At 40.5% G+C, this 27,811-nt stretch overlaps 1 protein-coding gene across 1 annotated transcript; it reads left to right on the top strand.

Moving 5' to 3' along the window:
- The first annotated feature begins 14,076 nt into the window (after positions 1–14,076).
- LOC311266769 (proenkephalin-A-like) lies at positions 14,077–21,304 on the top strand. The gene is made up of 3 exons (XM_084369303.1): positions 14,077–14,345; positions 14,767–14,913; positions 20,442–21,304. Exons 2-3 carry the CDS (start codon positions 14,770–14,772, stop codon positions 21,039–21,041), a joined length of 744 nt encoding a protein of 247 aa, XP_084225429.1. The 5' UTR covers positions 14,077–14,345; positions 14,767–14,769; the 3' UTR covers positions 21,042–21,304.
- The last annotated feature ends 6,507 nt before the right edge of the window (positions 21,305–27,811 follow it).

Here is a 27,811-nt window from a genome sequence, read left to right as displayed (position 1 = left end):
GAATAGCTTCTTTCTGGTACAAAGCCACTTTTTATGATTATTTTTCAGACTCCCACCAAAGGAGCAAGCCTTTATTTTGTTGTTATTGTTGTTGCAGTACTTTCAGGAAATGTGCTCTTCCAGTATCTGATTGAAGCTTCCAAGGTTGTTACATTATGTCTACTGCCTGGCATATGTTTTTTTATTTACTTTTATCACATACAGACAAGAGGTAGAGGGAAAGAAATTCAGAAGGAGTGGTGAAAGACAGCACGAAGGAACCAGCAAATAGGGAGGAAGAAGTGTCCATCTGGCTTTCTGATCAGTAGTCCAGTCTGAGTTTCCCAATAATTTCTGTAGGATCACTTTGACTCTTAATGAAGTGATGATCAAAGTGGTCCTTTTACTTCACTAAACCCACGCACAATAACCCCATGTACACCAAGCCACTTCATGCATTTTTGCTTTATCAGAAAGTGGGCTGATATTTAAAAATCCCGTACTTAAATCCAACCAAGTAGCATAAAAATGCATATGAATTAGACCGAGGCGCATTCTAGTCAGATCTTTCATTGGTGGAATTGCATCCATCTATTGAAGTCAGTAAGCCTGTGGTAAAGGCCAGTCTGCACCACTGGGTCTGCTGTATCGACAGTCCCACCCTTTCCGGTCTTATGCCTTATATGCAAAGCGCAAGTTTCTTTAACTCTGTCCCAAGTATGTTGCTGAGGAATGCTATTTTATTTTTCTATAAGTTCCTAGCCCTTTGGCATTCATACAGCATATGTGTGAGTGTGCCTCTGCTCCTTTTACATCTCCAGCATAGAACTGAATTCCGTAGTTTTGGTCTTGCCAACTTACATTGAGTTCAGTCCCTCCTATGATTGATCCTATACATAATTAACTGAGTCTGCACTTCCCTTGATGTCTTACACCAGGATCCAGTCATTTCTTTCCATGTCTCATTGTTGCATCCATCTTATCTTCTAATTCTAGAACTCTATTACCTATTGTTACGACCCAGCTCTTTCTAGGGAATGAGGCGCAACATAAAACCAGATGTACTTGGTAGGTTAAAGGTTATTTATTCGACAAAGGAGGTGGCATGCAAACAAAATACAAAAAACAAAGGCGACTCTAACAGGAGAAAAACCTTGAGTGCTGTTGAACTCAAACAAATAAAAACCAAAAGAGGACCCGCAAAAGGCGAGCTACAGCAGTTACCAAAACCACAAAGAAAATCAAGTCCTACCAAAATATTCAAAGCAGCACCCCTGCAGTTAACAACCTAACAAGGGAGAAGGCTACTAAACGTTTCTAGTGCCGCAGATACACACTCTCAATACGGATTTCACCATGTAACAAACACAAAAGACGAAGGCACAGGTGGCGTGCTGCTCCAGGGAGCTCTCAGCTCCCAACTAACGAGCAATCCAGAAATTTAAATCCTCCTCCTCAGATGGCTCCGTCTGATTGGCGGGTGGCTCTTCAGTCCGTTCCAATCAGAATCCTCCGCGCGGAGTGGGAGGGAGCAATCGAGTCCTGACGTCATGTACCTGCTTGACAGACAAGAGTCTACACCAACCCCAAGAGAGGCCGAGATTCTGCGACAGCCGTAACACCTATCAATTGAAGATATTTCCAAAAATCTCTTCTAGGGATTTTTCATTTAGCCATCATATGTTCAAATCAAAGAGGTTTGTTGCCCACATTTAATTGTTTGTTATGCAAACAATGAAAATGATGTAAATGAAGACTTTGACCCTCTGACCTGGTGTGATACGCTTTATTCAGTTCCTTTTCAATGGAGACCCATCCTGGACAGAAGGTCTTCTGTGGCATATATTCTGGACAGCTGATTAAGAGAAAAAAAAAGTGGTACCAGCCCACTATTGGCAGACAGAGCTCCATCCTCATTAGCAGCACATATTTTGTCTTTTGCCTTACTGTATCGCATGTACTGTAGGTGTGATATGGTCTAGGCTGAGAAAAGAGTGTGGGTGACATTCTAGTAGACGATGGTTCCATGGATGGATGGTTGAGGAAAAAGGGGCTACTGGTTCCTTAGCTGATGCCAAGTTGGGGAAAGCTGTGGTTCTGATGTTGAACATTGCCGTCCTGCTGTGCAGTGTCCAATGAGAGAAAGTGGAGGCAAACAGCTCTGTGCTTACTTGCTAGTGTTCCTCTTGCTTGTGAAGTTAGCTGGCAAGCTTTCTGTCACAGCTGCTGGTGCTAACTGGTACTGCTCTGTGCTTGGGCGCTAGCAGGACGTTGCATCACTGCTGTGGGGAGAAGTTCTGTGGGCCTGCTGGAACTGCAGCTGGCAGCTCTCAGTAACTGTTGAGCCCAGGATGATCCAGGAGAAGAGTTAGGGGGGCAAGGCCTCCCCGGTGGGAGAACAGGAGGGAAGAGACAGTGTCCCCCATAAGATAAATAGGTAAGGTCTCTTCTGTGCAGGGATCTTTCCAGTCTAAAGATAGTTAGTTAATGACAGATAATGACATCAATAAATCTTTATTTATAGTTGCATACCACTTGGACATTCAGGGACTATTTGCTCCTCCTGTTCAGGTAGTCCATGGAGTTGATAGATGGCTGTTTTATTTTGATGAGGCTATAAACTGAGGCATACCATCATGTTGAAATCGAGAAACTAACTTTCTAATGCTTTGGACATGCAGAAGTTTATCTTTCATTCGTGCTCATCAACAATGGCATTCACAAAGCTTTCCCATCACCTGCTTTTTCTCCCATGTCTTTTGAGGGCCCTCTGTTGACATATAGGTGGAATACATATTTGGCGCATGTAACTTATGTGTCTCCACTGATCACAGTAATGGTGCAGAAAATCTACACTTTGCTGGCAGAGCATGAATACACTCAGCAGTGTCAGCAGCACAGTCAAAGCTTGATAGACTGCCATTGTCCTTGGATAAAGTCCAATAAATTATTGACAATTAATACATACATTATATTATACATACATACATTGTGTGCTTTAAAAGGAGAAAACAAAAACAGAGCTGTAAATCAAATATGGTCACATTTCCTCTTCCCATGGGCACTATGTCTCCTATGTTCTGAGACTATGGAGAATATTTAAAGCGACAGTGCCACTATAAGATGAAGTGCAAGTCTTTTGGTCAAACACTCGTACTCAATTCCCAACTGAGGGCACACAGAAATAAAGGCAGACTTCTCCCCTATGAACATTAATGAAACAAAATATAATTCCAGGCTCACAATGAGCACCTACACATGTATGAGTAGGTGCTCATAGGTGAGATTCAAAATCAGGACAGGACAAGCTCACTGCTGTCAGTGAAGAATAGAAAGTGTGGGATATAAACGGGAAATAAAGACTGTTCAGTTGTTAAGATGTGTTGAGACTGTTTATTATAAAGTAAAAGAAGACAAAGGGAAATCCAAGCATTGAGGCCTGTATTGGTGTGCTCCTCATGTGAACTCACACATGTTTAAAATATTGTGAAGGATGACTTATCTGACCATGTCACTTTGTTCCATGTCTCTGTAGAGCATTGCCTCTGGTTTTTGACCACTGAACTGTTAAATGTGCATTCATCTTTGGAACCCTACAATAATATCCCTCTCTATGTAACTATTGTCAGACTGTTCTTGCTGACAGAGTCTGCTCACATCCAACACTGACATTCTCAGTAACTTGAGGAAGACTTGCTCTCCTTTTCTTTCTCACATATTGCACTACAACATGGTGGTTATGAACAGTGCACTGTTGGCCACAATTTCTCCTACTGAGACACTAGCCAGTCAAGCAGACTAAAGCTCCTGCCATCCGTGCCCCAACGATGAACCCTCTTTCAAAGTCTCATATATCTTTTCTTCTTGCCATCTTAATACAATATCAGAATCAACTGGGCCTGCTCACCATTTTTATAAATTCTGCAGAGCATGATTGGATTTTAATTGCCTAAATGTACAATGCCATGCAAATGCAGATCATCTGCATTCGATGTTTTTCTCTTATGATTTTTTCAGGTTTTTTCTTTGTCACCCATCTGAATGCTGAACACACCAATCAGAATCAGCCTCACTTATTCTCAGCTCATTTTAACACAAAACAAAGAGAGGAATACATTTGCATAAACAAAAAGTTCCATTAGTGTAACCATAACTTTTGTCATCATCATATCAATCATATCAATCATATCAATCAACAATTGAAAACAATTTTAAGAGGTACACTAATTACATTCTCCATTTCTTAAAAAAAAAGAAAGAAAAAGAAGAAACTGAACTGGACACTATCAAGAGTATTGATTGTGTGGCAATACAGCTATACTGTCAAAAAAATAAAAAATAAAATATTTTATTGTCACTAATGGTCACTAAAATGTGTTTAAGCTCACCATGTCCAGTATTCAGAATCCAAAACATTTATTCACAAATATGTTGTATTTGTTGCCAAGCGGAGCAGCTGGTCCTGCGCACGTATGCAAATTAGCCATGTGCGCCAAACAGAAGAAAGACTTAATGTTGAGAAGTCATACTAAGAATGGCTAGCAAGCGAAAGCTTAACCAGAGTGTATCACTCACACACTTTGGGTTCACATCCAAAAAGGCGGCACTATCTCTCCCACCCAGTGACTCCCCAGAAGAACAATGTGAAGTTGAGGCAGAGTGCTCCGAAGTTGCTCCAATTGCTCTCATAAACCTCCCATTCATTTTTTTCCCCATTTTTACTTAGTCTGTTGCCCCTGAATCTACCAAAAAGGGCATCACTTTGTATGCCTCATAAAGACATTTCTGCTCTATATATGTGACAGTCTCATTTAGCAGCTGCTTTTGTTGTTGTATGCTAAATGTTTGTGTATGAATTTGTGAACTGGTGTTCTCACGTATTGATGAGTCGATTGGATCACGGCTTGTCCCCATTATCATCAGGCTGTGGGTGTGGTATCCTGCTATTATCTTCATGGATTTTAGTCAGCCGAGTCAGATAATCAACTACTGACTCATCAGACAATTGTTTGCAAGCAGTGTTCTTCCCCAAATCTATTCTGTGCTTAAATTTGGCCTTCATCCTGGCCAACAGAGCCTCAATCACAGCTCTGTAGTGACTGCCTTGACCCCAGTTATAATTAAAGTCACCAGTAGACACATCCTCCTTCAACAAGACTCCATTTCAAGCCCATTTGGAGCCCCAGCAAATGTTTGACTGCGTTTGTTGTTGGCTTGAATTATCCAATAAATACTTGGAGTCGAGTTCCATATTCTTCTCCCCCCACCTCAGTCACTTGTGGAAGACTTTGTGCCACCTCCTTCATGTCTGACACTGTCCATGGTCTATACACATCCTGAATTCCTCCATACCCATCTGCAACCTCCACCATGAGGAGGCTGGAAGGGACCGTGTTTGAGACTAAGGTCACCTGCAACTCTTGTTGAAGACAACAAGAGCCTATTGGTGGAACCAAGTCCAAGTCCAGATCTGCACATTTAACACACTGATTAAATTTAACTAGCCCTGCCTGTGATTTGCATTCCTTGTATTTTGCTTCTTGTAAGCATTCACCATATGCCTTCCAATCTGCCCGAAAGGGTGGATACTTTCTTTTACCCTTTTTTGACATTAGCTCATATTTGATCTACCATTTCTTTTCCTTCTAATTTTTTAAAAATATTTTTGTCTTATCCTGAAACTACCCCCTATGGGTAACCCACATTCTACCAAGACATCCAAATGTTCACACTCCGTGTCCCATAGTTTTCTATCATATACTGCACATTTGGACGTTTGCACATTTGGAGCTCCTTTATCCACCTTAAAGTCAGGCCCTGGCACTGCATCAGCTGTAAGCGCTTTTCCTTGTTTTACTATGTGCGGTACCCATTCTAAGCGATTCTCTAGCAATCCCAGACCTGCCCTAGTAACACGTCTGTTATACATAATCTTTTTATATTCCAAACCCTGTCTTTCCCCAGAATTAACCAATAACAACCTATTCAGTTATAATTCTCAGAATCACAGCGGCATTTTTTCTCACCAGAAAGACACTTCTCCCGACTCCTCTCTTTTAGTTCACTCTATTCCCTGCCATCAGCCGACCATGTCTAAAGCTTCCCACTTCTCAACCCGTGTTTCTAAGGAGGTACCAAGAGTGTGCACTCTTCGCTTCAGTGCTGAGTCCTTGTCTCACGTCTAGGGAAACCCACTTCTGACACCAAATTGTCGTTCATTCCTAGTGAACAATTCAACCATCAACTCTGGCTGAAGGGGTAAAATGCTTCTTGTGGTTTTCTTTTATACATGCACACAACCTAAACTTATACACACGCCTGTAATTACCTTCTGTGGCTTCAAGCCAAGAATAAGACAGGGGGGTTGGTAACATAAGAAACACGAAAACAACCTTAACCCACTCATTCAGAAGTAACTCCTTACCCATGTCCACACTGGAACCATGGTTATGTGTCCTCGATAGCATTCAAGGCCTGACAGGTGATGTAAAGAAAGTCAGTCACTTAAAGCAGTACACATGCAGTATTTTCCCACTACAATTATTATTATTACTATTTCTGTAGATATTGCAATAATATGATTATTGTGAATTGTTTTTGCCAAAATAATCATTCAGTAAAATCTGACAGCCCTAGTTTAAGGATTTTACAACTAAATCACAATGGATTGTTATAAATAATTTATTTTTCCAATAGTTTTAGTTTTTATGAAACATTCATTTATCCTTTACCCCAAATCTTACTTATTTAACTTTGTACAGTACAGTTAAAGACCACTGTATTTGAATGTTGCCAATCTCAGAAACCCTTCCACCATTACAGCTGTTATGGTAATTCTGGTTGCAGTTACAAATTGACAGTTTAGTACCTTTTATGAGACTGAATAATTGAAAATGTCTATTTTTCCCTTCTTCAAGGGTGGTACTCCTGAGGCAATCTAATATAAATTGGATTCTTATTATTTATCAGGGCTGTGGCTCAGGGGTAGAGCAGAAGGTTGCTGGTTCGATTCCCCTGGTTTGCATGTCGAAGGGTCCTTGGGCAAGATACTGAACCCGAAAACTGCTCCTGATGTGTCATCAGTGTATGAATGTATGTACGAATTACTGTAAGTCCCTTTGGACAACAGCGTCTGCTAAATGCCATAAATGTAAATGTTATCATACTTAATAATTATCCCTGATAATCATTTATTATTATTGATTGTCAAATTAACCCAAATTCCCTATTAATGTTGCGTGAAACCACAACACAGAGGTGAATCGACTTCTGTGTGTGAGGGTAAGTTGGCAGCATGGGATAAGGGTATGACGTTCTGATGGCATTCACAGTCTGACAACTGAACAGATCGTTCACTGGATATCACTCAGAATAAAAGCAAATTGTCCCACACGTTACAAGACCAAACAACAGTAATGTGGTAAGTGGGAGTCATCCTGTCTGTCCTACTGATTCTTCGTCACACTCTCACATGGAAAAACAGCGTTTGTCCCCGACAGCTACCATTGTTTACTGGTGGTGATTATGTGATTTGATTTAGAGCACATGTGTTTGTCGACACCCACTATTGTGTTGTTGTAGTTACTGTCTCTGGCAACTTATATAGAAAAAAAATCTCCAAATTTAATGAGGAAAAGTTAACCCAATCAGTTCAGTGAACTTCCCCTAGAAAACAGCATCCTTCTCTGAGAGTGAGAGCCAGACAGGGTCCGCTATTTATTCATGGTGGTTGTGTGATGTTAGAGCAATCTGAACTAAGAGGAATGAAGGGTGTTGGGAACAGGATTTGGTGCTAGTAAGGTAACTTCAGGTTTAAACCTGGGTTATGAAAGTGGCTCATATTTAGTGGGGAACAATGTCATGGTAATTTAGGATGCACGCCTAACCTGAATCATTATCGAAGGCATACTTCATATTGAAATATAGGTCTGGCAGGAAAAGCGCTGGAGCAGCAACACAATCTGTGTGGACACACACACACACACACACACACACACACACACACACACACACACACACACGTGTGAGCCTCAGCAGTTCAGCTACACAGCTGCAACACACTGCTCACGCGGGCAGTGTGTCCCAGGCCGCACTCACCTGTGTGCCTGCTGCCTGCTTTTTAACCCACTAAACCAGATGCTACCTCCAGCCAGCCACGCCGTTCTCCCTCTGTCATCCACCCTGCCCAGCCAGTCCTGCCACTCCTCACCACCCTGTGCCTCAGCCTTCCCTGCTCATTCTACCTGCAATCTTTACTCCAAAGTCTGTGTCTGTGTTTGAGTCCACACTGCAAATTATTAACAACCAGAGTCAGGCTAATGCTACTGTTACTGAGTTTACTTCCTACCCATCTCAATGGCCTCTTTAAAATTAGAGCTTTAGTTTAGTCTTTGTTCTCAAATGTACCATAAGTAAGCATATAGACAAACATGCCACACATTGACAAACACACACACGCACACACGCACGCACGCACACACACACACACACACACACACACACACACACACACACACACACACACAAAACAGCTCATGACTGACATTGCAGGTTAATCTTTATTGTTCCTGACAAATAAGTGCTGGGAACAAACAGTGAGGCGCTGTGGTGATGTTAGCAGAACGCCTTTTCTTAATTAAAAACCTTGTCTTTGTTATACCTGCACCACCGATAACAGCTATCTGTGTAGGGGAGATAAGGTGGGGAGTGGGGGTTGCATAAGAGTGAACGCAAGGAATAACACTGTTTGTGTATGTGTGTGTATGTGTGTGTGAAGGATCTCAGAGAAGTTTGTTAATATTGCAGTGGTTTGAATGAACATGCATTCTGTGGATGAACACCAAATGGGGATATTATTGTATTGGTACCTACATGTAGCAGGCAGTGCGATGGGAAAGTGATTAGTGTGGATCACATGCATCTATATTGAAATGAGCATGGGGATAGAAAATGTTCAACAGAGACTCATGACTGGTGATGCTGTTTTGAGCTCATCATCTAGAACCAGACTGTTAAAATTCCCGTTCAGGCCAATTACTGCAACCATAAAATTTAGTCAAAGCTGATGAAACCAGCAAGTGGCAATCATGCAAACACATCATGAAACCAACACTTACTCCCATAAATTACTGTTGTATGCTGGAAACTTGAATAGAGAATATATTTTTAACGAACATAACACAGTGTATATCTCCTCAGTGCAAGCTTCACGGCCAATATTATTTCTTGTTCTAATGAAATGCAAAATTCAATTCAGGAGTTTATAGACCTTTTTCACGGCAGCCATTTTGACATGAGATAGTAGGACAAATACAGGTGTTACCAATGATACTAATTAAGTTTCCATTCCATTCAGGCCAAACAGAGTCAGGGTGTTGCTATTGCACATGTTGGCTCATTAGAAAAGCTCTGCTACACTAAATGGAACAGAACCTTAATTAGTATCATTAGTAACACCTGTATTTGTCCTACTATCTCAAGTCAAAATGGCTGCCGTAAAAAAGGTCTATTGCAAAGAATTCACATCTGGATATTAGTAAGGCAGTGGCGGCTGCTGGTCTTTCAAGGAGGGGAAGCTCATTTTTAGGCTACTGTGAAGTGTGACCGCCTGTGAGTGTGAGTGATCGTGACGGGGGGAGAAGCAAAACCTGTGTTGTGTAATGACAAAAAATCACCTTGAGTGTTAAAGTCCCGTTATGCAAACCTTAATAATTCCAGTATAGATGCCCCCCCCCCCCCCCCCATATATATATATATATATATATATATTGTAGTCAGTCAGAATCTGTGAGAAAATGGCCCCTAAACCTGCATGTCAATATTTATACAATATATATACAATATATATACAATATTTTGAAGTTATAAAAACAGATTTCACTTGGACAATCACTGAACTTTTAAAACATATTTTGAGAAAATTGAATTTGTAAAACATTTCCTTAGCGATTTTATGTGTATTATTATTATTTATTCCATAATTGTAATTTTATAATAACCAATTTACATGGCTTGTTTAATTATTTGTTTAGCTAAAAGAATATTTTTTACTTGGAGTTAATTTTATAAATTTTGTATCAATTTAGAATATAATTAATCAATTCATATAGCCTTAACTGAGCAATTCATTCATTATTTCAGTCATTCTGTCAAACTATATAATTGCTTTCATTTTGTCGTTGATACTCATTCAGCAGAAAGTTGGGGGTAAATAGGTATTTTTGCTTGTATTGCAGTTAAGACAGGATGACAAGGTTACAAATATAGAAAAGCTTGTGTGAATGTGTACTCTGATAGAATAATGTTGTTGCACCACCTCCTACAAATAGATTCATGAACAACCGATGGCCCAATAGATGTGTTAGGTATATAAATCCCCAGACACATGGAGCACAATACAAGGGAAAACTTTGATAGAAAGCTACAAACTTAATAGGAAATTAAAAGTTTGGAGAATAACTCTTTTAACCTTTATGAACAAAAATAGCAGTTAAAAAAAAAAAAAAAAAAAACTTTTTTGGAATGGTGAGCCTGACAAGAGCTTGTCTTGCATTTATATACACTTGTAGTTTTGTACCCTTAGCACTTTCATCATAGCACTTTTGTACTTATGGTATCCTTGAATAGCAGCTACTTTGCTCAGATGAGGGCTTGAAAATTGTCTCTCTTTTCTTTCCTATGTTATCGACGGTGATATGTCGTGGTTTCTTTCTTGTGACAAATGTACTTACTGTAAGTCGCTTTGGACAAAAGCGTCTGCTAAATGCCCTAAATGTTAATGTAAATGTCTTTACAATGATTATAAACATGGTGGTCTAACAGTGTTAAACCTATAGGCTTTTGGCATTAAAAGCATCCCTTGTACCTACATTAATTTTAAATTCACAGAGTTCCTCAGCATATTTATTGATGTCAGCTCATCTGTACCAGACACAACTCTATCCTTACCTTCACACCTTACACATCACCACCCTGGTTGAAGAAGCACAGAAGAGGCTCAACTTCCTTCGGAAACTGCTGAGCCAGATTCTGGTCCACATTTACAGAGGAGCAATAGAAAGCATCCTGACTGGAAACATTACAAACTGGCATGGTTCATCACGGCCCAGGACAGGAAGACTCTACAGCGAGTGATTAAAACCACCAGAACATCACTGGTACCATCTACAGAGCATCAGTGACATCAGTGAAGTGAGACGTCTGCACAGAGCCCAACGATACTAAAAGACAACACCCATCCAGCCACAGTCTGTTCACCCTGCTGCCATCTGACAACAGATACAGAAGTATCTGCTGCTGTACCACCCAACTACAGAGCAGCTCCACTCCTCAGATTGTGAGACTCCTGAACTCATCCTCAACAACAACACGCAACACTCCATAAAATAAATGTAGCAGGACTCCAGGACTTTCATATTATTATGTTTTTTAAAGCCTTGTTTAAAAAATGGCAAATACATTTATCTTCAACCTTCAGTTAACTCCCTTTCAAATTACTACATTAAGGAGAAAGTCATTTCTATACTTACCAGGTTTTCTGTGATATTTCACAGCCAGCTGCTTTTACTTCCAATACTATACAAAGTATTTACCCCCTTGGGTGTTTTCCCCTTTAACTGCTTCTACAAATTAAATCATGGTTGATATAATTAGGCTTTTCTGACAAAAAAATACAAAAAAGCTCTTTAATGTCGAAGTGAAAACAGATTTCTACAAAGTAATGTCAATTAACTAAAAAATATAATGTAAAATAAATGATTGGATAAGTATTCACCCCCTTCAAAGTGACTGACCTAGTTCAACAGAGGTCCATCCAGTTGGTGCGAGTAGTGTCACGGTTAGTAAAATTGAGATCACTGGAGTGCAAGTGAATACGTCTCAAGTGATTGTAGTATAAAGACAATGTGTCTGAAGGTCCAGTCACTGGTTAATCAGTACTACTGGCTACAATTACACTATGAAGACAAAAGAACACTCCAACAAACTCCATGAGAAGGTTATTGAAAAATTCAAACTCAGGGGATGGATACCAAAACATTTCCAAGTCACTTAACATCCCCCGAAGTTCAGTTAAATCTATCATTAAGACATGGAAGCCACCAAGACACCTATGATTACTCTGAAGCAGTTAAAAGCTTCAGCAGCTGAGATGGGAGAGACTCTGCCTGCATACAACAAGTCACCAGTCAAAGCTTTATGGGAGAGTGGCAAAGAGAAAGCCACTGTTGAAGAAAGCTCATTAAATCTCAACTAGAGTTCATCCAAAGGCAGGGGAGACTCCAAGGTCAACTGGAAGAATGTTTTTTGGGCTGATGAGACCAAAATGGAGCTTTTTGGCCGTCAGACTTGATGCTTTGTTTGGCGGACACCAAAAAACTGCACATCACCACAAACACATCATCCCCACTATGAAGCATGGTGGTGGCAGCATGTGGCAATGCTTCTCAGCCTGATTCAGTCTGCAAGAGAACTACGGCTTGGGAGAAGATTTATTTTCAAGCAAGACAATGACCTGAAGCAAACAGCCAAAGCTACACAGACAACAAGGTGAAGGTTCTGTAGTTCTGAGTCAAAGCCCAGACCTCAATCAAATGGACAATTTGTGGGCTGTTCACGCCCAATCCCCGTGCAACCTGACAGAGCTTGAGTAGTTCTGTTAAACAGAATGGAGTAAGTAACTACAGTCTGCAGTGTCCAGATTGTCCTGATTGAAATCAGTCCACACACACTGAATACTTATGCAATAACGTATTTTACATTCTAGATTTTTTATTAATTGACATTATTTTGTAGAATTATGTCTTAATGTTGACATTAAAAATGTTTTCTGTACATTTTTTTGTCAAAAGAAGCCACATTATATTGATCCTGATTCATTTATAAAACCAATAAAAGAGGAAAACATCCAAGGGGTGAATCCTTTTTATAGGCACTGTAAAGCTACAGAGAAGACAACAGTGGATGTTTCAAAAGGTTTTTGATGCATCAGTGGGTTCTGACAAAGGATATTGATAGGAATAATGAACATAATTACATTTTGAACATAGAACATAGAATTGATCATTTGTTTGATTTGACATTGATATGGGGCTTTTATTTGTGATCTCCAAAAATGTCAGCCAGTGGAAAATCAGGACTAGTAGTTTAAGCTCTGCATTACTGGACCAATGGAAGAGCAGCACACAGAATCCCTGCAGCCCGCCTTAAAATCAAGCTCAGACAAACCGAGTAACTGAAAGTGCAAAACAAAAATAACACGTGCAAAACAAAAAGTGCCAATAATTTCACACTGTAGCTCTTTCTCCTTTTCTGGCATGATAGTAAGTTTTATTGGATATTTGTGATCCCATTTTTCTTTGTGTTAACGGAAGAAATTAAGCCCATAGAAAATGAAAATTTTGACTGAAAATGTTCTCACCTACATTCAACTTTGTAAAATGTGGATTTTGGTGTTATATCGATTGGATTTTTGTATAAATGTGACCTTTACTGGCCACACAACATTTTAAAGCATTTTAAACCCCAGTGTTGAACATTTCCTCTCATAGCAATCATGTTACAGACATAAGGACTGCCACCAAAGGTTTATATGCTGTACATAGCAGGGCAGGTTTACAGAGCGTGGAGTGGAATAATATTACTCATGGAATATTTTCCCATCTGTGATCAGACATCAAACTGAAAATCATAAGAGTAAAACATTATGAGTAGCTAGATGTGGTCAGTAAAGCAGTGACTGGAGCTTATTGGATTTCCCATAAAAGAATAATCCATACAGCAGCATGCAACAAACCCTGCAGGCTTCCTACTGGCCCTGCTGCATCCGTATTCACATTCAAAGCTTGTATGCGTTAATTAATACTTATATTAAAGACATTTGTCACTCAGAGTTTCCAGTTTCTGAGGAACAATAAATTAGATGACCAGTCAATGCGTGACATAAAATAAGTGTGTGTGTGTGTGTGTGCGTGTGTGTGTGTGTGTGTGTCGGGTACAGGGAAGGGGGAGGCTGTCACGTCACATTATCACGCTTTTATGCCCTGCACCCCCTCCCCATTATCCTCGGTGACGTAAGCCTCACAAACTACTTAAACAAGCCGCGGAGCCTCGAGCCGCAGAGGCAGCGCTCTGAGTGGACTCCTCCAGTGACCGGTGTCAGACAGACGACACACAGAGGAGAGAAAGCGCGTGTGTGTGCGTTAGTGTGTGTGTGACCCCTCCAGTGCCACACAGGTAGCCGCTCGCAGAGACATCGGGTGCGCAGTCTCGCGCCACTCAACAGTTTCCCACTCCGCCAGCACTCCCGAGGGCACGCGGGCACGAGGACAGCATCCCCCGGCTTCAGTAGCGTTTCAGATAAGACAGAGGTAAGAAAAGAGCTGGACTGTGACCTCTGCTGCTCCTCCTCACTGCAGGCAGCCCGCAACAGCCGGACCACAGCAGACACTCAGGGAACTTCATGACATGGTCTACATTCATATGTTCAAATGTGTTAACATGGTTGATGTGAGAAAAACCTGTTACCTTAATATTAAGCATGATGAGCATTAGTGTGCGGCTGGTGGCAGTGGAAGAAGCAGACTTAGTAGGAGAGTTAATAGATACAGTGGGAATATTAAAGACCCAGTGGTAGAAATCTCTACTTAAAGGTTGTCACCTTTGAGAAAAGATTCATTTTATCGTCAGATTTTTTTAGCGATCATGATTCAAAAGTGAAGTAATTGTTAATGATCTGCGCTGAACTTTTGGTGACTGATGTTGCTGTGTTTTGTCCTCTTCTGTCTTCAGTCCATGGCTGCCGCTGCACACAGCAGCTGCGTGTGGATGTTGGTTCTGGGCATGTGTGTGTCGCTGGTTGTTGGAACAGACTGCAGAAAGGAGTGTGCACTGTGTGTGTACCGTCTGCTGGGACAGCAGTCTGGTTTCTCCTCCCTGGTAATGTCACTATATTTAATTATTGCTATTAAGTTAAATGATTATTTTATAATATATATCATTATTTATATATGAATGATCAATTAAAATCAGTAAAAGTTGCAGAGACAGTCTGGTGTCTCACCAAAGGTAAAATGTATTCAGACTAACCCAGAGCGGGTACCAGACACAGCAGTGTGGTTTCTTGAAGTCGTACAGTATAGGTAGCTCTTAAATTTATCACTGGACCGCTCCTTTTTATATTCTGCCATTAAGATATATTCAACAACAGACAGGTAGAATTTTAGAAGAGTTTTTAAAAAAAAAAAAAGGGCTGTATTTTCTTGAAACGTTCTCCTTTCCTCTTCATGCCCTCTGCAATTTTATTGTTTCACTCCTGATCTGTTTTTTTCTGAAATTCCTCTCCGTCCCTGTTCTGTTCTCTGTTCTCTCTGTGCCTCCCATTCCTTACCTCTTTCCCTCTTTCATTCCCCACCGCTCCTCTTTTCCTATTTCATCTTTATGTCCTCAGTTATTAGATGACAGAAATTATGATGATACTGTCCCGTAGTTTTCTAAACAATGTAGTCCTGACAAATACAAGCTGAGAACATAAAGTCATTTAAAGTGAGAACATTTACAATAAAAACATCTAAGTACATTCTCTCATTTGAAGTGTCAATAATTAATGTATACCAATTTCTAGGTTATTGTTTAATTTGTGAAAATATCAAAAGTATAGCAGGGGCTTAATGGAGACCTTTAAGACCATAGGTGGTCCAAATAAGCCCACGTTATGATTTGTTGATAAATAAATCAAACATATATTTAAAGATTGTAACACAAACTTATTTCAAATGCATTTGAAATAATTGTGACCAGCTTATTTGCTGGGCAACATGGCCTTAAAATAATACTGCAATATTTTCGAGGCTTTATATGGTGATACATGATATATATCTGTATATTTTTTAAATCTCCTCAAAAGCACTTCATTAGGACTGGGCGACAAAATATCAAATTATTTTTGAATAAATATCTCGATATCAATACTGTGACAATATTACTATACTATACTACATTGCTTTACTATACCATTTTACTATACTTTAACAAAATATAAACACAATGAGATTTTCAGAATAATCATCAGTAATGTGAATATAATGACTACATGTGTAAAGACAAGTATTAGAACAGGTCGGTACGTTCAGAAAATGACATCACTTTACTGTAATGAGCCTTTAAAAGCAGGAAAAGACCATATCACCATATAACCATATCCAACATCTCAGACGATATACATCTCGCCTCCTATTCCCATAACGATATGATGTTGATATATTACCCAGCCCTACTTACAACTTGTCTGCTTTGAAATGCAGCCAAAAAACTATGTGGGAACAGAATCAGGACTACAGTGGTAATGACTCTTCAACACTTCTTTTTTCAATATGTATTGTCATTTTGTCTGTATCTCGCTGGTGTTGCCATTTGAAAATTGGCACATTTGACATATGCCAATTGTCCACATTTTCTGGTCCAGCCAGCTGGTTTAAGGTGCAAATGTTTTTATGAAGGCTTCTGAAGACAGACTGACTGAAGGAAAAACAGTTTGCCTTTTCAATTCTAATGTTCTAAGGATAGTAAGGTTGCATCAATTTCAGTAACTTCATTAAATTTTTTAATTTTTATCTCATTTAGGCAAGCAAACATTGAATATATTCGGATACAGGGCCATCCAGAATGAATTGACCCACACAGTATCACTGACATTTAAACATGAGAATTAATGATCTGAATCATGGAGCCAGTTCATCATCAAAAATATGAAGGAAAATGGTTCAAAGGTCAAAATGGATAAAATCCCCCTTGAAACACAGTGAAGTGGCATAATTGGAGCAGATGGGCTTTAGGAAACATCAGTGAGTTTATTGTTTAGAGACAAAATATTTTAGTCTATGCACATGACATTAAACAACAACAATATGAAATGAATCTATAAAATGCACCAACGTAACATGAGAAGTATAAATTGATCATGCAGAGAAGTAATTAGCTGTATTTGATCGTGCAGCATTGGTATTGCTCCAAAAACATCATAATTAATGTTGTTCCAGGACCATCATTAACTATTGTGATGTCATAGCTTTGCCACGACAGTCAGAATTCAGAACTAATGTTTCTCGGAGCGACATTGTTTCAACGTACGAACCAGCATTGAAAGAGAGCTCGCGGTCATGGCTGAGTGAGCTCCACACAGGACTCTCACTCAGGAGGTGGAGGTTTGTATCCTATTTGGAACACATTATTATACTTTTCACTTATTATTTTCTGTTTCTTTTCAGTTTTCTGACGCTGATTAACGTTAAACGTGTTTTGAAACATGTGGCCCGTCTGTCTTCTTCCAGTCTTTTTTTCACAGAGTCACTCAGCTGTGACATTACAAACATGCAGCAGGTCAGTTTATATGACGGCTCTGCAGCAACATTAATTATGATGTTCCAGGAACAACAGCAACACAGCGACATCAAGTCGCGTACTCGTTTACACCACATACAGTGTGAGGTTTTTTTTGGTAGTGTCCCACCAGGTAAAATGATAATTAAGAAATTAAGATAGACTTATTGACTGATTAACAATATAATAATATAAACTGCATTCAAAAATGTAAACTATACATACTTATCATGCTTTATGTCAATACAATGAACTATGCTATGCAGCTACTGTATTGATACAGCTTTTGTTTTCATTTGATTTATTATTAAGTCATACTGTAATATGTCTCTTTCACAACAATCACTTACATTTTGATAATAGAGTACTTTACAAATCCTCTGAGGGAAACAAACACACCACAGTGTTTTCTTCTTCAGGGATCAGCAGGTTTGTCACACAGATGTGCTTTGTTAACTCAATATCAACAAATCTGATTGGCTTTCAATAAAAAGTCTCATGTAACAAACAATGTCACAGAACAAACATTTTGATGTAGTTTTTTTTATTTGACTCAATATGTAAGTGGCCTTATATGGTCCGTGTGCTAAATAGGGAGGTTTCTCTACAGTAGTTCACTCTTCGCCTTTGGTAGGATCTTTTTTTCTGAGCGTTCTCCTTTACTTCATTTCTCTGTATTCCTCTCCCTCTCTGCTTTAGTTCCTCCTCTCCCTTTCATCACCTGTCCTCTTCTCCCATTTGAAACCTTTCAGCCTGTCGAGGACTACGATCATGGTGATATTGTTCCAGTAATGCCAGTGTTTTTTTATGAGGCCTTTCCTTTCCTCCATTCTTCTTTCCTCTTCCCTTCTCATTCTCTTTACTTTCCATGACAGCCTTCCCTTTCTCAATTTTTCTTTCGTCGCTTCCATTCCCAAACATTTCAATACCACTTAGAAACCCATAAATGCCAGTAGGAGGGAAATGACTATAAAGACCCAGAGAAATAACTAGAAATACTAGAAATCCAAATGGAATATTTTCTTTCAGCTTGAAATCCAAAAACTGTCCACATTTGGTTGTTCCTTTTTGCTGTGTCGTGTCTTTTTGCTCTTTACACAATCATCACTTGCTGCATACTTCCTATAATGCCCACCAGAGAGTGCTGCTGCCTTCCCCCCTCCTGGCCCCTCAGGCAGTAATTTGTCCTCAATTCAATTTTCTTGTTCATTAAATCTGTCTTCATAAGCCGGCAGCACTGAAAGCTCAGCAAGAATCCCTCCTCCGAACAATCAAACAGTAACGTCTGATGGCTCGAATAAGTGAAATCCAATGACACATGTGGGGTTGGGAGCAGGTGATCCTGGCAGTATGCAGCCCCCAGGGCTCAGCAGATGCCTTTAGTCTGATTATACTCCTGCCATCAGTGTTATATGGACTCACATAGTTAAAGGATGACTGGGATAAGTGGGCTTTTATAGCAGAGGCTTCCATTAGATGAGTAGGATACTATGTCAATATATGAGGAACAGGCTGCTACAAAGGGTTTTTAGGGAGAAATTGTGTTTTTATAAGTTGTTAAGGGACTGTGGGAGACAGCGTGAATGAAATGTGCTGTTGTATTCTCCCAACCCAGCTTTTAAATCTCCCCCTCTTCACTGCTTCTCTCTTTACTCTAGTCTTTGTTTGTATTTCTCGATATCAACACAATGTTTGAGTCCCACATCTCAGATAGCAGAGCTTTCTTTGTGTTTCTTTCTGTCTACATTTGAATTTTTATAACAATTCATCAGTCTTATTGTCAGGTTTTAATATGTTTCATCTACAGTGATGGATTGATAAAACAAAATTTTAATTTCTTATCTATTTGAGGACTATAAGAGACAATAGCCTCAGACGGCTGTCCTATCACCATAAAGTTAGTAAGAACTGTTCATTTTTTCTGTGATCCAGGTGACAAGGTGGTGGGAGAGTCAAAAAAGCACAACATTTACATAAACTAATTTTATATTGCCTTAAATGCATTCAGTTCTTGTGTTTTTGGTTATTTAATCGCTGAAAAACATTAAAAGAAAGTCGGCACACTGTCGCTCCCTTAAGTGCAATTTAAAATCCATTGGATGTGCTAATAAAGTGCACTTGAGGGAGCTACAGAGTGTGGCCCTTTTTTTATAATTTATATATTTTTTAATTTTTTTTGTTTCAGCCCTCATCTTCTTTTCTTTGTTATTTTGAGGTGAGCGACCACCAAGCATTAATTATTTAACATCTTGAATAATAAATCTGTAAAGTGGCGTTTCATGGTGAATTGGTAAAAAATAATCTAAACTGATTTGCCCATGACAAAATTGCTTGTTTTTTCAAACGCATAATCCAAAACTCAAAGCTGGATCCAGAATTTACTTTGAAATTCTGCTTTAAAGAATGTGAATCCATTACCCACATCAGGTAATACTTTATATTATAGCTTACCCAAGTAGAGGTGCAGCAATAGAGTCCACATTAATTAAAATGTCACAGATTGGTAACCGTAAAGGCTTACCTACTGCTACCTACTAAGTCTTGCTGTTGTTAGGAAGCATTTTATAAGGACAACACAGGATGTCCTTATAAAATGCTTCCAGGACTTAATACCTGTTAACTAATGCTTATTACAAGGACCTTAACATAAAGTAAGAAGCAGCAGAGGCCAACAAACAAAACAAAATGTTGTAAAACAAAATGTATCCTACATTTCCTGCTCAGCAGTGTTTCTTCATTAGACCCGTTGTTCCTGCTAAATGCTGACATATTTATGAGTCCTGACCCGCAGTTCATAACACAAGCTTTTCCTTCAGGGAAGACAGAAAGACAACAAATGTTTAGTTCCTTTAATATCTGCTCATAGGCCTCTACATAACTAAGGGACTCACACGACAGTTCACAAAGTGTTTAAGCAGCAGTTTGAGGGTTATTTGATGTAGAGAATTTAAAAAAGATTCTTTCCCTGATTAACCCATATGATTCGGGTACTGATATATTCAATAGAACCATGCCATGTTTTATTTAGCAGACACTGCATTGATACAATTCATTATGAGAAGTAATACTCATTACTCTGACTTTTACAGACATGCTCACTTGAGTGTGAGGGTGGTTTGGACAGCCAGAAGCTGCGCCTGTGCCAGGACTTACTATTGGAGGAGGAGAACCACAATCCTCTGACTGCTGACTCCCATCAACAACAAGAACAGGAAGCGGTGGGTGGAATCATGGCCGATAATAACGACGCAACATCTCCAGAACACCAGCTGGCCAAGAAGTACGGCGGCTTTATGAAGCGCTACGGTGGTTTCATGTCTCGCCGTTCCTCTTCTCCAGAGGGAGCACTTGAGGATCCTGGGAACCAGGATGAGGAAGAAAACGCTCGTCTGGAGATCCTAAAGATTCTCAATGCAGTGTCCGAGCATGGTGGTGAGGGGGATGGTCAGGGAAGTGAGGCAGTTAAGAGGTATGGAGGCTTCATGCGTCGGGCTGAAGAAGGGGTGGTGCAGGGTGACCTGTTGGAAGCAGTGTTAGGGCGTGGGCTCAAGAAGCGCTATGGTGGCTTCATGAGGCGCGTGGGCCGGCCTGAGTGGTTGGTGGACAGCAGCAAGAGTGGGGGGGTTTTGAAACGGGCTTGGGAGAATGGCAGTGAGCTACAGAAGAGGTACGGGGGGTTCATGGACTAGGACCCTTCACTCCACCCATTCCTCCAACCGCCTCTCTTCAACCAATCACCTTGTAGTCTGGACTTGAACGGCCCAACTGCTCTGCTAATCACATTGCATCATCTGGCTTTGTATAACATGCTGCTGCCTACTCCATTGGTTCAATTAATTCTGTACTGATAAAAAAAAGATAAACATATATTGTTCAGATGTACACAAATCATTTATGGTCTGCTTTTGTTTTTCATGATGATATTATTTATTAAAAGAATCTGTTGATCGAGGTGTGTTAGTTAAGTGTATGATGTTTTAAAAATGACCATGACCACCAAGTGGAAGACTCAATCAAGTCAAGGGCTCTTCAAACATTCAAATACACAAGTATCTCAACACAGCATAAAACATGGTGAAAATGCTTGCTTTCATGCTTTCCATATAAATGGTACTCAAACAGAAACAGTTATAATTTCTAGTACTTTTCTAGTATGTGTTTGTCTTCAGTAAGAATTAGTTAGAATCATGCTGAACCTGATACGTCAAAATCTAGTGTGTTTAATTACATATAGTAATATACATATAGTATTATAGTTGTATAATTTACATATTCCCCCCCGAGCAGGTACAGGTAGGGCTTGTTTTTTTCAGCATTGATAACTCCATGCTACATAAATTACAGAACATATATACATGTTGATGAAGGTTCTCAGTCATCCAGGTCATGGTAATTCTACCATGGTGAAACATCTTCAAGAAACTGAAACAAGTCCAGTTGCCGACAATATAGCACTTATAGCACAGTTATTTATATATATTATATATACAAATTTACATGAACAAAAAGTGCATCTTTTGAATCTGTGTCAGGGTGTATGTAAGCAGCAGCAACAAGATGGTGATGAGCACCAAACATCGATGTTATAAACATTGGCTGCAGCTGCTAGGAGCTGGAGTCCGCCGCTCCTCGTCCAGCTGTAGTCTTGGCTCTATCGGCTCAGAACACGGTCCGCCCATCAAGTGCAACAGCTTGATCCAAGATGCTGTGGTGGAGACAGGTCTCTGTGGGAACAACAGTCACTGATTTCATGTTGTTTGGCCAGCCTGAGTCCCATTTTGTGACCAGACATTAGCCATGAGCAGCCTTAAATAAAGATTTGCATGACTCTTATTCTGACTGTCTCCCTCCCTTGGGCGGTCCAGTTGGTCAGGTTGGATGGTCCAAAGACGCTGTGGGCTGTGATGGTCTCAAAGTCCACTGCTCTCAATCCAAAACACCCACTTTCTTCTCCAATGATGATGACAGTATTTCTGCCATAGGCAGTACGTGTTTCATGAATATAGCCAAAAAAATGACGGTCAAATAAACTACAATGTAGCATAATATATTATGCACTGCCGTTGCCATAGAAAGAATGTAGTGGTTCGACAGTAAGAGGACACTGTTCAGAGACATCTTAGCGAGATAATAAAACTAGACTCTAGAGTCTGAAAATTGAGGGGGGATATTCTGATGTCTCTCTTTAAATTAACTTCTCACTTCATCTATGATCAAAGGTTGTCATTTGACATGTTTGATTAGTTGGCACTCTCAGTGGGGCAGGTCTTACGTAATTTGAGCCCACCTGTGGGCAGATGCAAGGTGAGAGAGAGGTAGAGATTCTGCTGTGTTTCCAAAACAGGGACTTTCCCTCAGGATGAGGACCTTTGGAAGACTCACTGTGTTTCTGCTGCAGGGACTGATCTCTAAATTAAGTTCTGAAGACATTCATTTTTTCCCCCCCTGAAAGTCCCTGCTATTCAAAATTCAAACTTTGGAGGTGGGGCTGACGTATCAGGTTTACCATTCAACACATGAACATGGAGTCACAGAAGAAAGCATACAATAAATGAATGGAAGAGGAAGTCTTGTTGTTTTATGATTCCATTGTGGAAATGCAGACAACACTGGGCTGAAGGTACGGAAGCGTTTTGCTGCCAGACAAGAAAAGAAAAACAACAAAACACTATAACGTGAAAACTTTATTGTACGAACGTGATAAGTTTCACGTTATTACATGTACAACATATTAAAGTAGTTGTTCTTCAGTGTTGTGCTGCAGATGAATGCAAAGAGCATCTTTTCATTGAGACCATGATGGACTGTATGATAACCCTCATCCCTAACGTATTTGGTTTAGTCCCTGCTTCTATTTGTTAACTTAAATGAGAACCAGAATGGATGTGTATGGGTATTACAAAGCTCACCTGGATCTCTGGTAAGACTTGTTCTTTTCTTGTGTTTACATCCAAGACATTTCTGTATAGACAGCCTGTTAGTAGCTGTACAGCCATAAGGCCTAGTGGTAACCCCTACACCTAAAAACAAAACCTTTTTATCTATAAAACACAAACACACATGCAATACGTATTTCCACATGAGTGGTTCAGATAACTGGACTAAATGGTTTTCACATTATGATTACTGATTATTATTTATTCTCTTCTTCTTCTTTTTTTTACAGTGTCAGGTGCCATAAATGCACACTACGCAAACCCACTGAGCAGAAACATATCCAAAAAACGTAAATTCAACAAATCTTTGAAGACGTTGAAAAGACTTCCACTGTTTTTTTTGACATCCTCTTTATACATCTTTCCAACGTTCACTATTCATGTCCAAGTGACACTCTTATAGGGTTCAAAATGAAAGTTTTTATGACAGCCAAATTTTGGTCATCCAACCTTCATCTGGTAGTCTAAGTACTGGATACATCAGTTCTCTCACAAGGGTAGCAGTCGTGGTTTAAGTGCATTTTTGCAGACCGCAGGTAAGCAGATACATATATGTGATGTAGAATATTTGGGTGAATGAGCTGAGAAACCTGATGGCTTGATGTTAAAAACTGGCCTTAACTCCCAGATTCAACCAGGCATGTGGTAATTGGTGTTCCCGGTGGAATCATGACTCTAGTCTTGTGGTACACGCAGTTGTGGCAGCTGGTGAGTCTAAAAATTGGGGAGGACGGGAGGAAAACCATCATGTTATTTTACACTAGCTGGCTTTTTATCGCTACTGTTTTATGCTTAATGCAAAATTTCAGGTCTTGTTGGAAAAAAACAATTATTAATCCTGTTCTAGATTAACCATACAGGCCTAATGCAGAAGAAAGAGTATTTATCAAGGCCAATCATAGATTACAAAAAGATTTGTATCCAAGGTTTTATTATATAACAATTATATTATATCTATTATATAAAGCTTTATGATATTCTCTTTATTTATCCATTCTAAACATTTTTGAGAGGAGTTGTTTCAACTTTGTAGGCATTTTGAAGGCTTTGAATATTTAATTCTAACTGTACTGACACAAATAGGGTTGACAACATTATGGAAAACTATCACTATAATAAATAAAACACAAGCAACAGCTAGGAATTATGGCGCAGCCGTTTTATTATGCTACATAGATTTTTACCTTATAAACGGACAAATGAGTTACAGCAAGGGAAAAATGAGCACTTTGTTTAGCCGAAAGAGTTCACATCCTACTTACTGTTTAAACTGTCATAAGTTTACACTTAAAGGGACATGGGGCAGGATTTGTGAAAAAAATAAACAAGCATTTTAAGTTTTTTAGTGCTAATGGGTGATGAAGCGTTCAAAGCCAAAAAGAATGAGCCCACCCACGTTATCTCTCCATTGCCTTGAACAGGCTGTGTGCTGCATAATGATCTGCAATTCGTGGTCCGAATTTCCCGCGCAGTCCTGCGGACGTGACGTCCGATAACGCTGAATGCACGTCCTTGGATACGGGAAGAAGACAAGCGCGGTGGACCCAAACTAGTGTTTGGGTAGTGATGGATTCTGCTACGGCCAGCAATCGACCCACCGCCACACAAAGTCCATTAAAAAGTCATACTAAGAAGAAAACTAAGGTTTTATCAGCGGCACGTCGTGAGTCGAAACGAAATTATAACCAAAGCCGGGCTGGCACCCGAATACACATCGGATATGCGTTCAACTAATGGAGGCATCTTCAACTTGAATTGGGACTGAAAACAGATGCTGACATGGCTCATTTCCTAGTAACCAGGTAAGAAAACATTACAGGTCATGTTTAGAGCTTGATTTGAAAATCATATGAGATCACAGAGGACTCAGAGTGACCTAACATGCAAAGTAGCATTAGCTCCAACATGTAACTTAGTCCACCGCTGTGTAACACTGAATAGTTACAGACTGCGCATTTTCCACGGTCCTTTAGTCTGAAACCGAATAGTTAGAAATATGTCCCTTTATATATGGGACCGAAAGCCCAACCTGTTATACGGGAGGTGACGTTAGCAGCTGGATGTAGCAACAGGCTAACAGTTTGTCACACACACACACAGCGAGCCGGCTGCTTTGTGTGTGTAGGGGATAAGGCATCAGCTGCACTGCTGTGAAGAGTTCATGCGCGCTCCCTCGCCGGCTTGGCTGATGGCTGCAGTTCCCCTAACGGCCACAACGGCTGTCGTGGGGTCTGCCCGCTAGGGGTGGGCGATACTGCAAATTTTGGTATCGATCCAATACCAAGTAATTACAGGGCCAGTATTGCCGATATCGATACTTTTTACTTGAAAATCTGCATGTAGCCTAAATAGGAATACTAATGTTCCTTCAGCAGATACACAAAAGGGTTATTATATTCTGCCATATTCATACTTCAGGTTTGAGGTAGGCTATATATCTTAATATAAGTATATATTTTTGAGTTCCAGTAAAACAATTAAGATTTATTTCAACTGTCTTAATATATGATAATAGTTTAATCGCTCTGCTAAAATTACATCTCTGACCACCAATTACACTTTGAAAAACAATATTAATTAATGCTGAAAATAAATAATAATAATAATAATACATTTTATTTATAAGCGCTTTTACAAATGCTCAAAGACACTTTACACTTTGAAAATCATAAAATATACAGTTAAAAACAGTAAAAGACAGTATAAAACACAGAAAACAGGATAAAACAAGCACATCAAGATTATATATTAAAAGCTAATTTAAAAAGGTGCGTTTTGAGCATGGTTTTGAATGTTGGGAGGTGTGTGCAGGTACGGAGGGGTTTGGGGAGTGAGTTCCAGAGGGAGGGGGCAGCGATGGAGAAGGCTCTGTCTCCCCAGGTTCGATGCTTGGTCTGTGTGGGTGGGGAGAGGATGTTTCCTTCGGATGAGCGGAGGTCGCGGGAGGGGGTGTGGTTATGAAGCAGGTCTGTGAGGTAAGGGGGGGCTAGGTTATTAAGTGCTTTGTGAGTGAGGAGGATGATTTTGAACTGTATGCGGTGAGTGATGGGCAGCCAGTGCAGGTCACGGAGGACGGGGGTGATGTGGTCTCTGGAGCGGGTGTTGGTGAGCAGGCGTGCGGCTGAGTTCTGGATGTATTGAAGTTTTTTGAGAAGTTTAGATGGTGAGCCATGGAGGATGCTGTTACAGTAGTCCAGTCTGGATGTGACAAATGCATGTATGAGGGTTTCTGCAGCAGAGAAGGTGAGTGAGGACGCAGGAAATAACTTTCACAACTAGAAATTGCTACCTGGATATTGTTGAGGTTTTTGTTGAAAGGCCTCTGTCAGTGACATCTGTCTCTGTGCCAGGGGTCTGGTTCAGGTTTGGGGAGCTCCCTCCTCCTCCTCCCTCCATTTGCTTTGCACCTCAGTGTTAACTTTTGGGTGTGCTGCTTTTAAATGCTTATACAAGTATTGCTTTCCTGCATATGTCACAGGTAGCAGTTTCTCTGTCTGAAACAGTGAAATAACTCCTCTTCCTCTCTGCCATCTCGCCAGTCTGTCTCTGCTCTGGCAGGCAGCGCAGGAGGGGAGGGGGAGGGGAGGGGAGGGGAGGGGAGAGGAGGGGAGGGGAGGGGAGAGGAGGGGAGGGGAGAGGAGGGGAGAGGAGAGGAGAGGAGGGGAGGGGAGGGGAGGGGAGGGGAGGGGAGGGGAGGGGAGAGGAGAGGAGGGGAGGGGAGAGGAGGGGAGAGGAGAGGAGAGGAGGGGAGGGGAGGGGAGAGGAGGGGAGAGGAGAGGAGGGGAGGGGAGGGGAGGGGAGGGGCCTAGTGAACCTGAGTGAGCGGAGTGAGAGGTGGAGAGGAGCGCTGCGCATAAGGACTGAGAGAGATGCCCCAAGTTCCTTTAACACTCACACTCAATAACAGCTGTAGCTTCACAACCTGTGTGACTGCATTTGTGTCCTGCACCTTGAAGGCACCGTTCATCCAGTTTTTCTTTCTTTCACATCAAAATTATCGTCCAGGAGATCCATTCAGCCTGTTCACTCCTTCACTAGTGCAAGAAGCTGTTTGGTGTTCAGTCAAACTCTTATGCTGTAGAGCAGACTTTGTAATCAACTCAGCTAGCTTCCATACAATTACAAACATAAATCAGGAAAATGTAGCTAATCAGTGTTAGTTACACCGGCCTTAAATAACTGGGTCAGCCCTGACCTGCACTGCAGAGGGCAGCAGTGACCTGAACATCTTAGCCGGCACTGGCTAGAGGATGGGATTCATGAATAACAGGAAGAATATTATAGATAGAAGATATTATAGGTTTTGTTAAAAACAGCAAGTCAACCACATAAAGTGCAATTTTGTGAGCAGTTCCCCCGACTGTAATACCAGGCACATCTTGTGACGCCTAATGGTCTCAGCCAGTGGCTCAAGCACTAGTGCGAAGAGCAGGGGAGATAGAAGGCAGCCATGCCTCGTACCCCTACGTAATGGGAAAGGCAATGATTGCTTACCATTGGTGATGACATAGGCCTCTGGGGAG

This window comes from Pagrus pagrus, assembly GCF_965226575.1.
Source record: "Pagrus pagrus genome assembly, chromosome: 12".
Taxonomy (NCBI): Eukaryota; Metazoa; Chordata; class Actinopteri; order Spariformes; family Sparidae; genus Pagrus; species Pagrus pagrus.
Note: the sequence above shows the minus strand (reverse complement) of the source record. Positions and strands in the feature narration are given on the sequence as shown.

Excerpts from the sequence above, each read along its gene's own strand:
- LOC311266769 (XM_084369303.1), top strand. The coding sequence starts at position 14,770 with ATGGCTGCCGCTGCACACAGCAGCTGCGTGTGGATGTTGGTTCTGGGC. Across the intron at positions 14,914-20,441 it reads AGTCTGGTTTCTCCTCCCTG|ACATGCTCACTTGAGTGTGA; the intron begins GTAATGTCACTA and ends TGACTTTTACAG.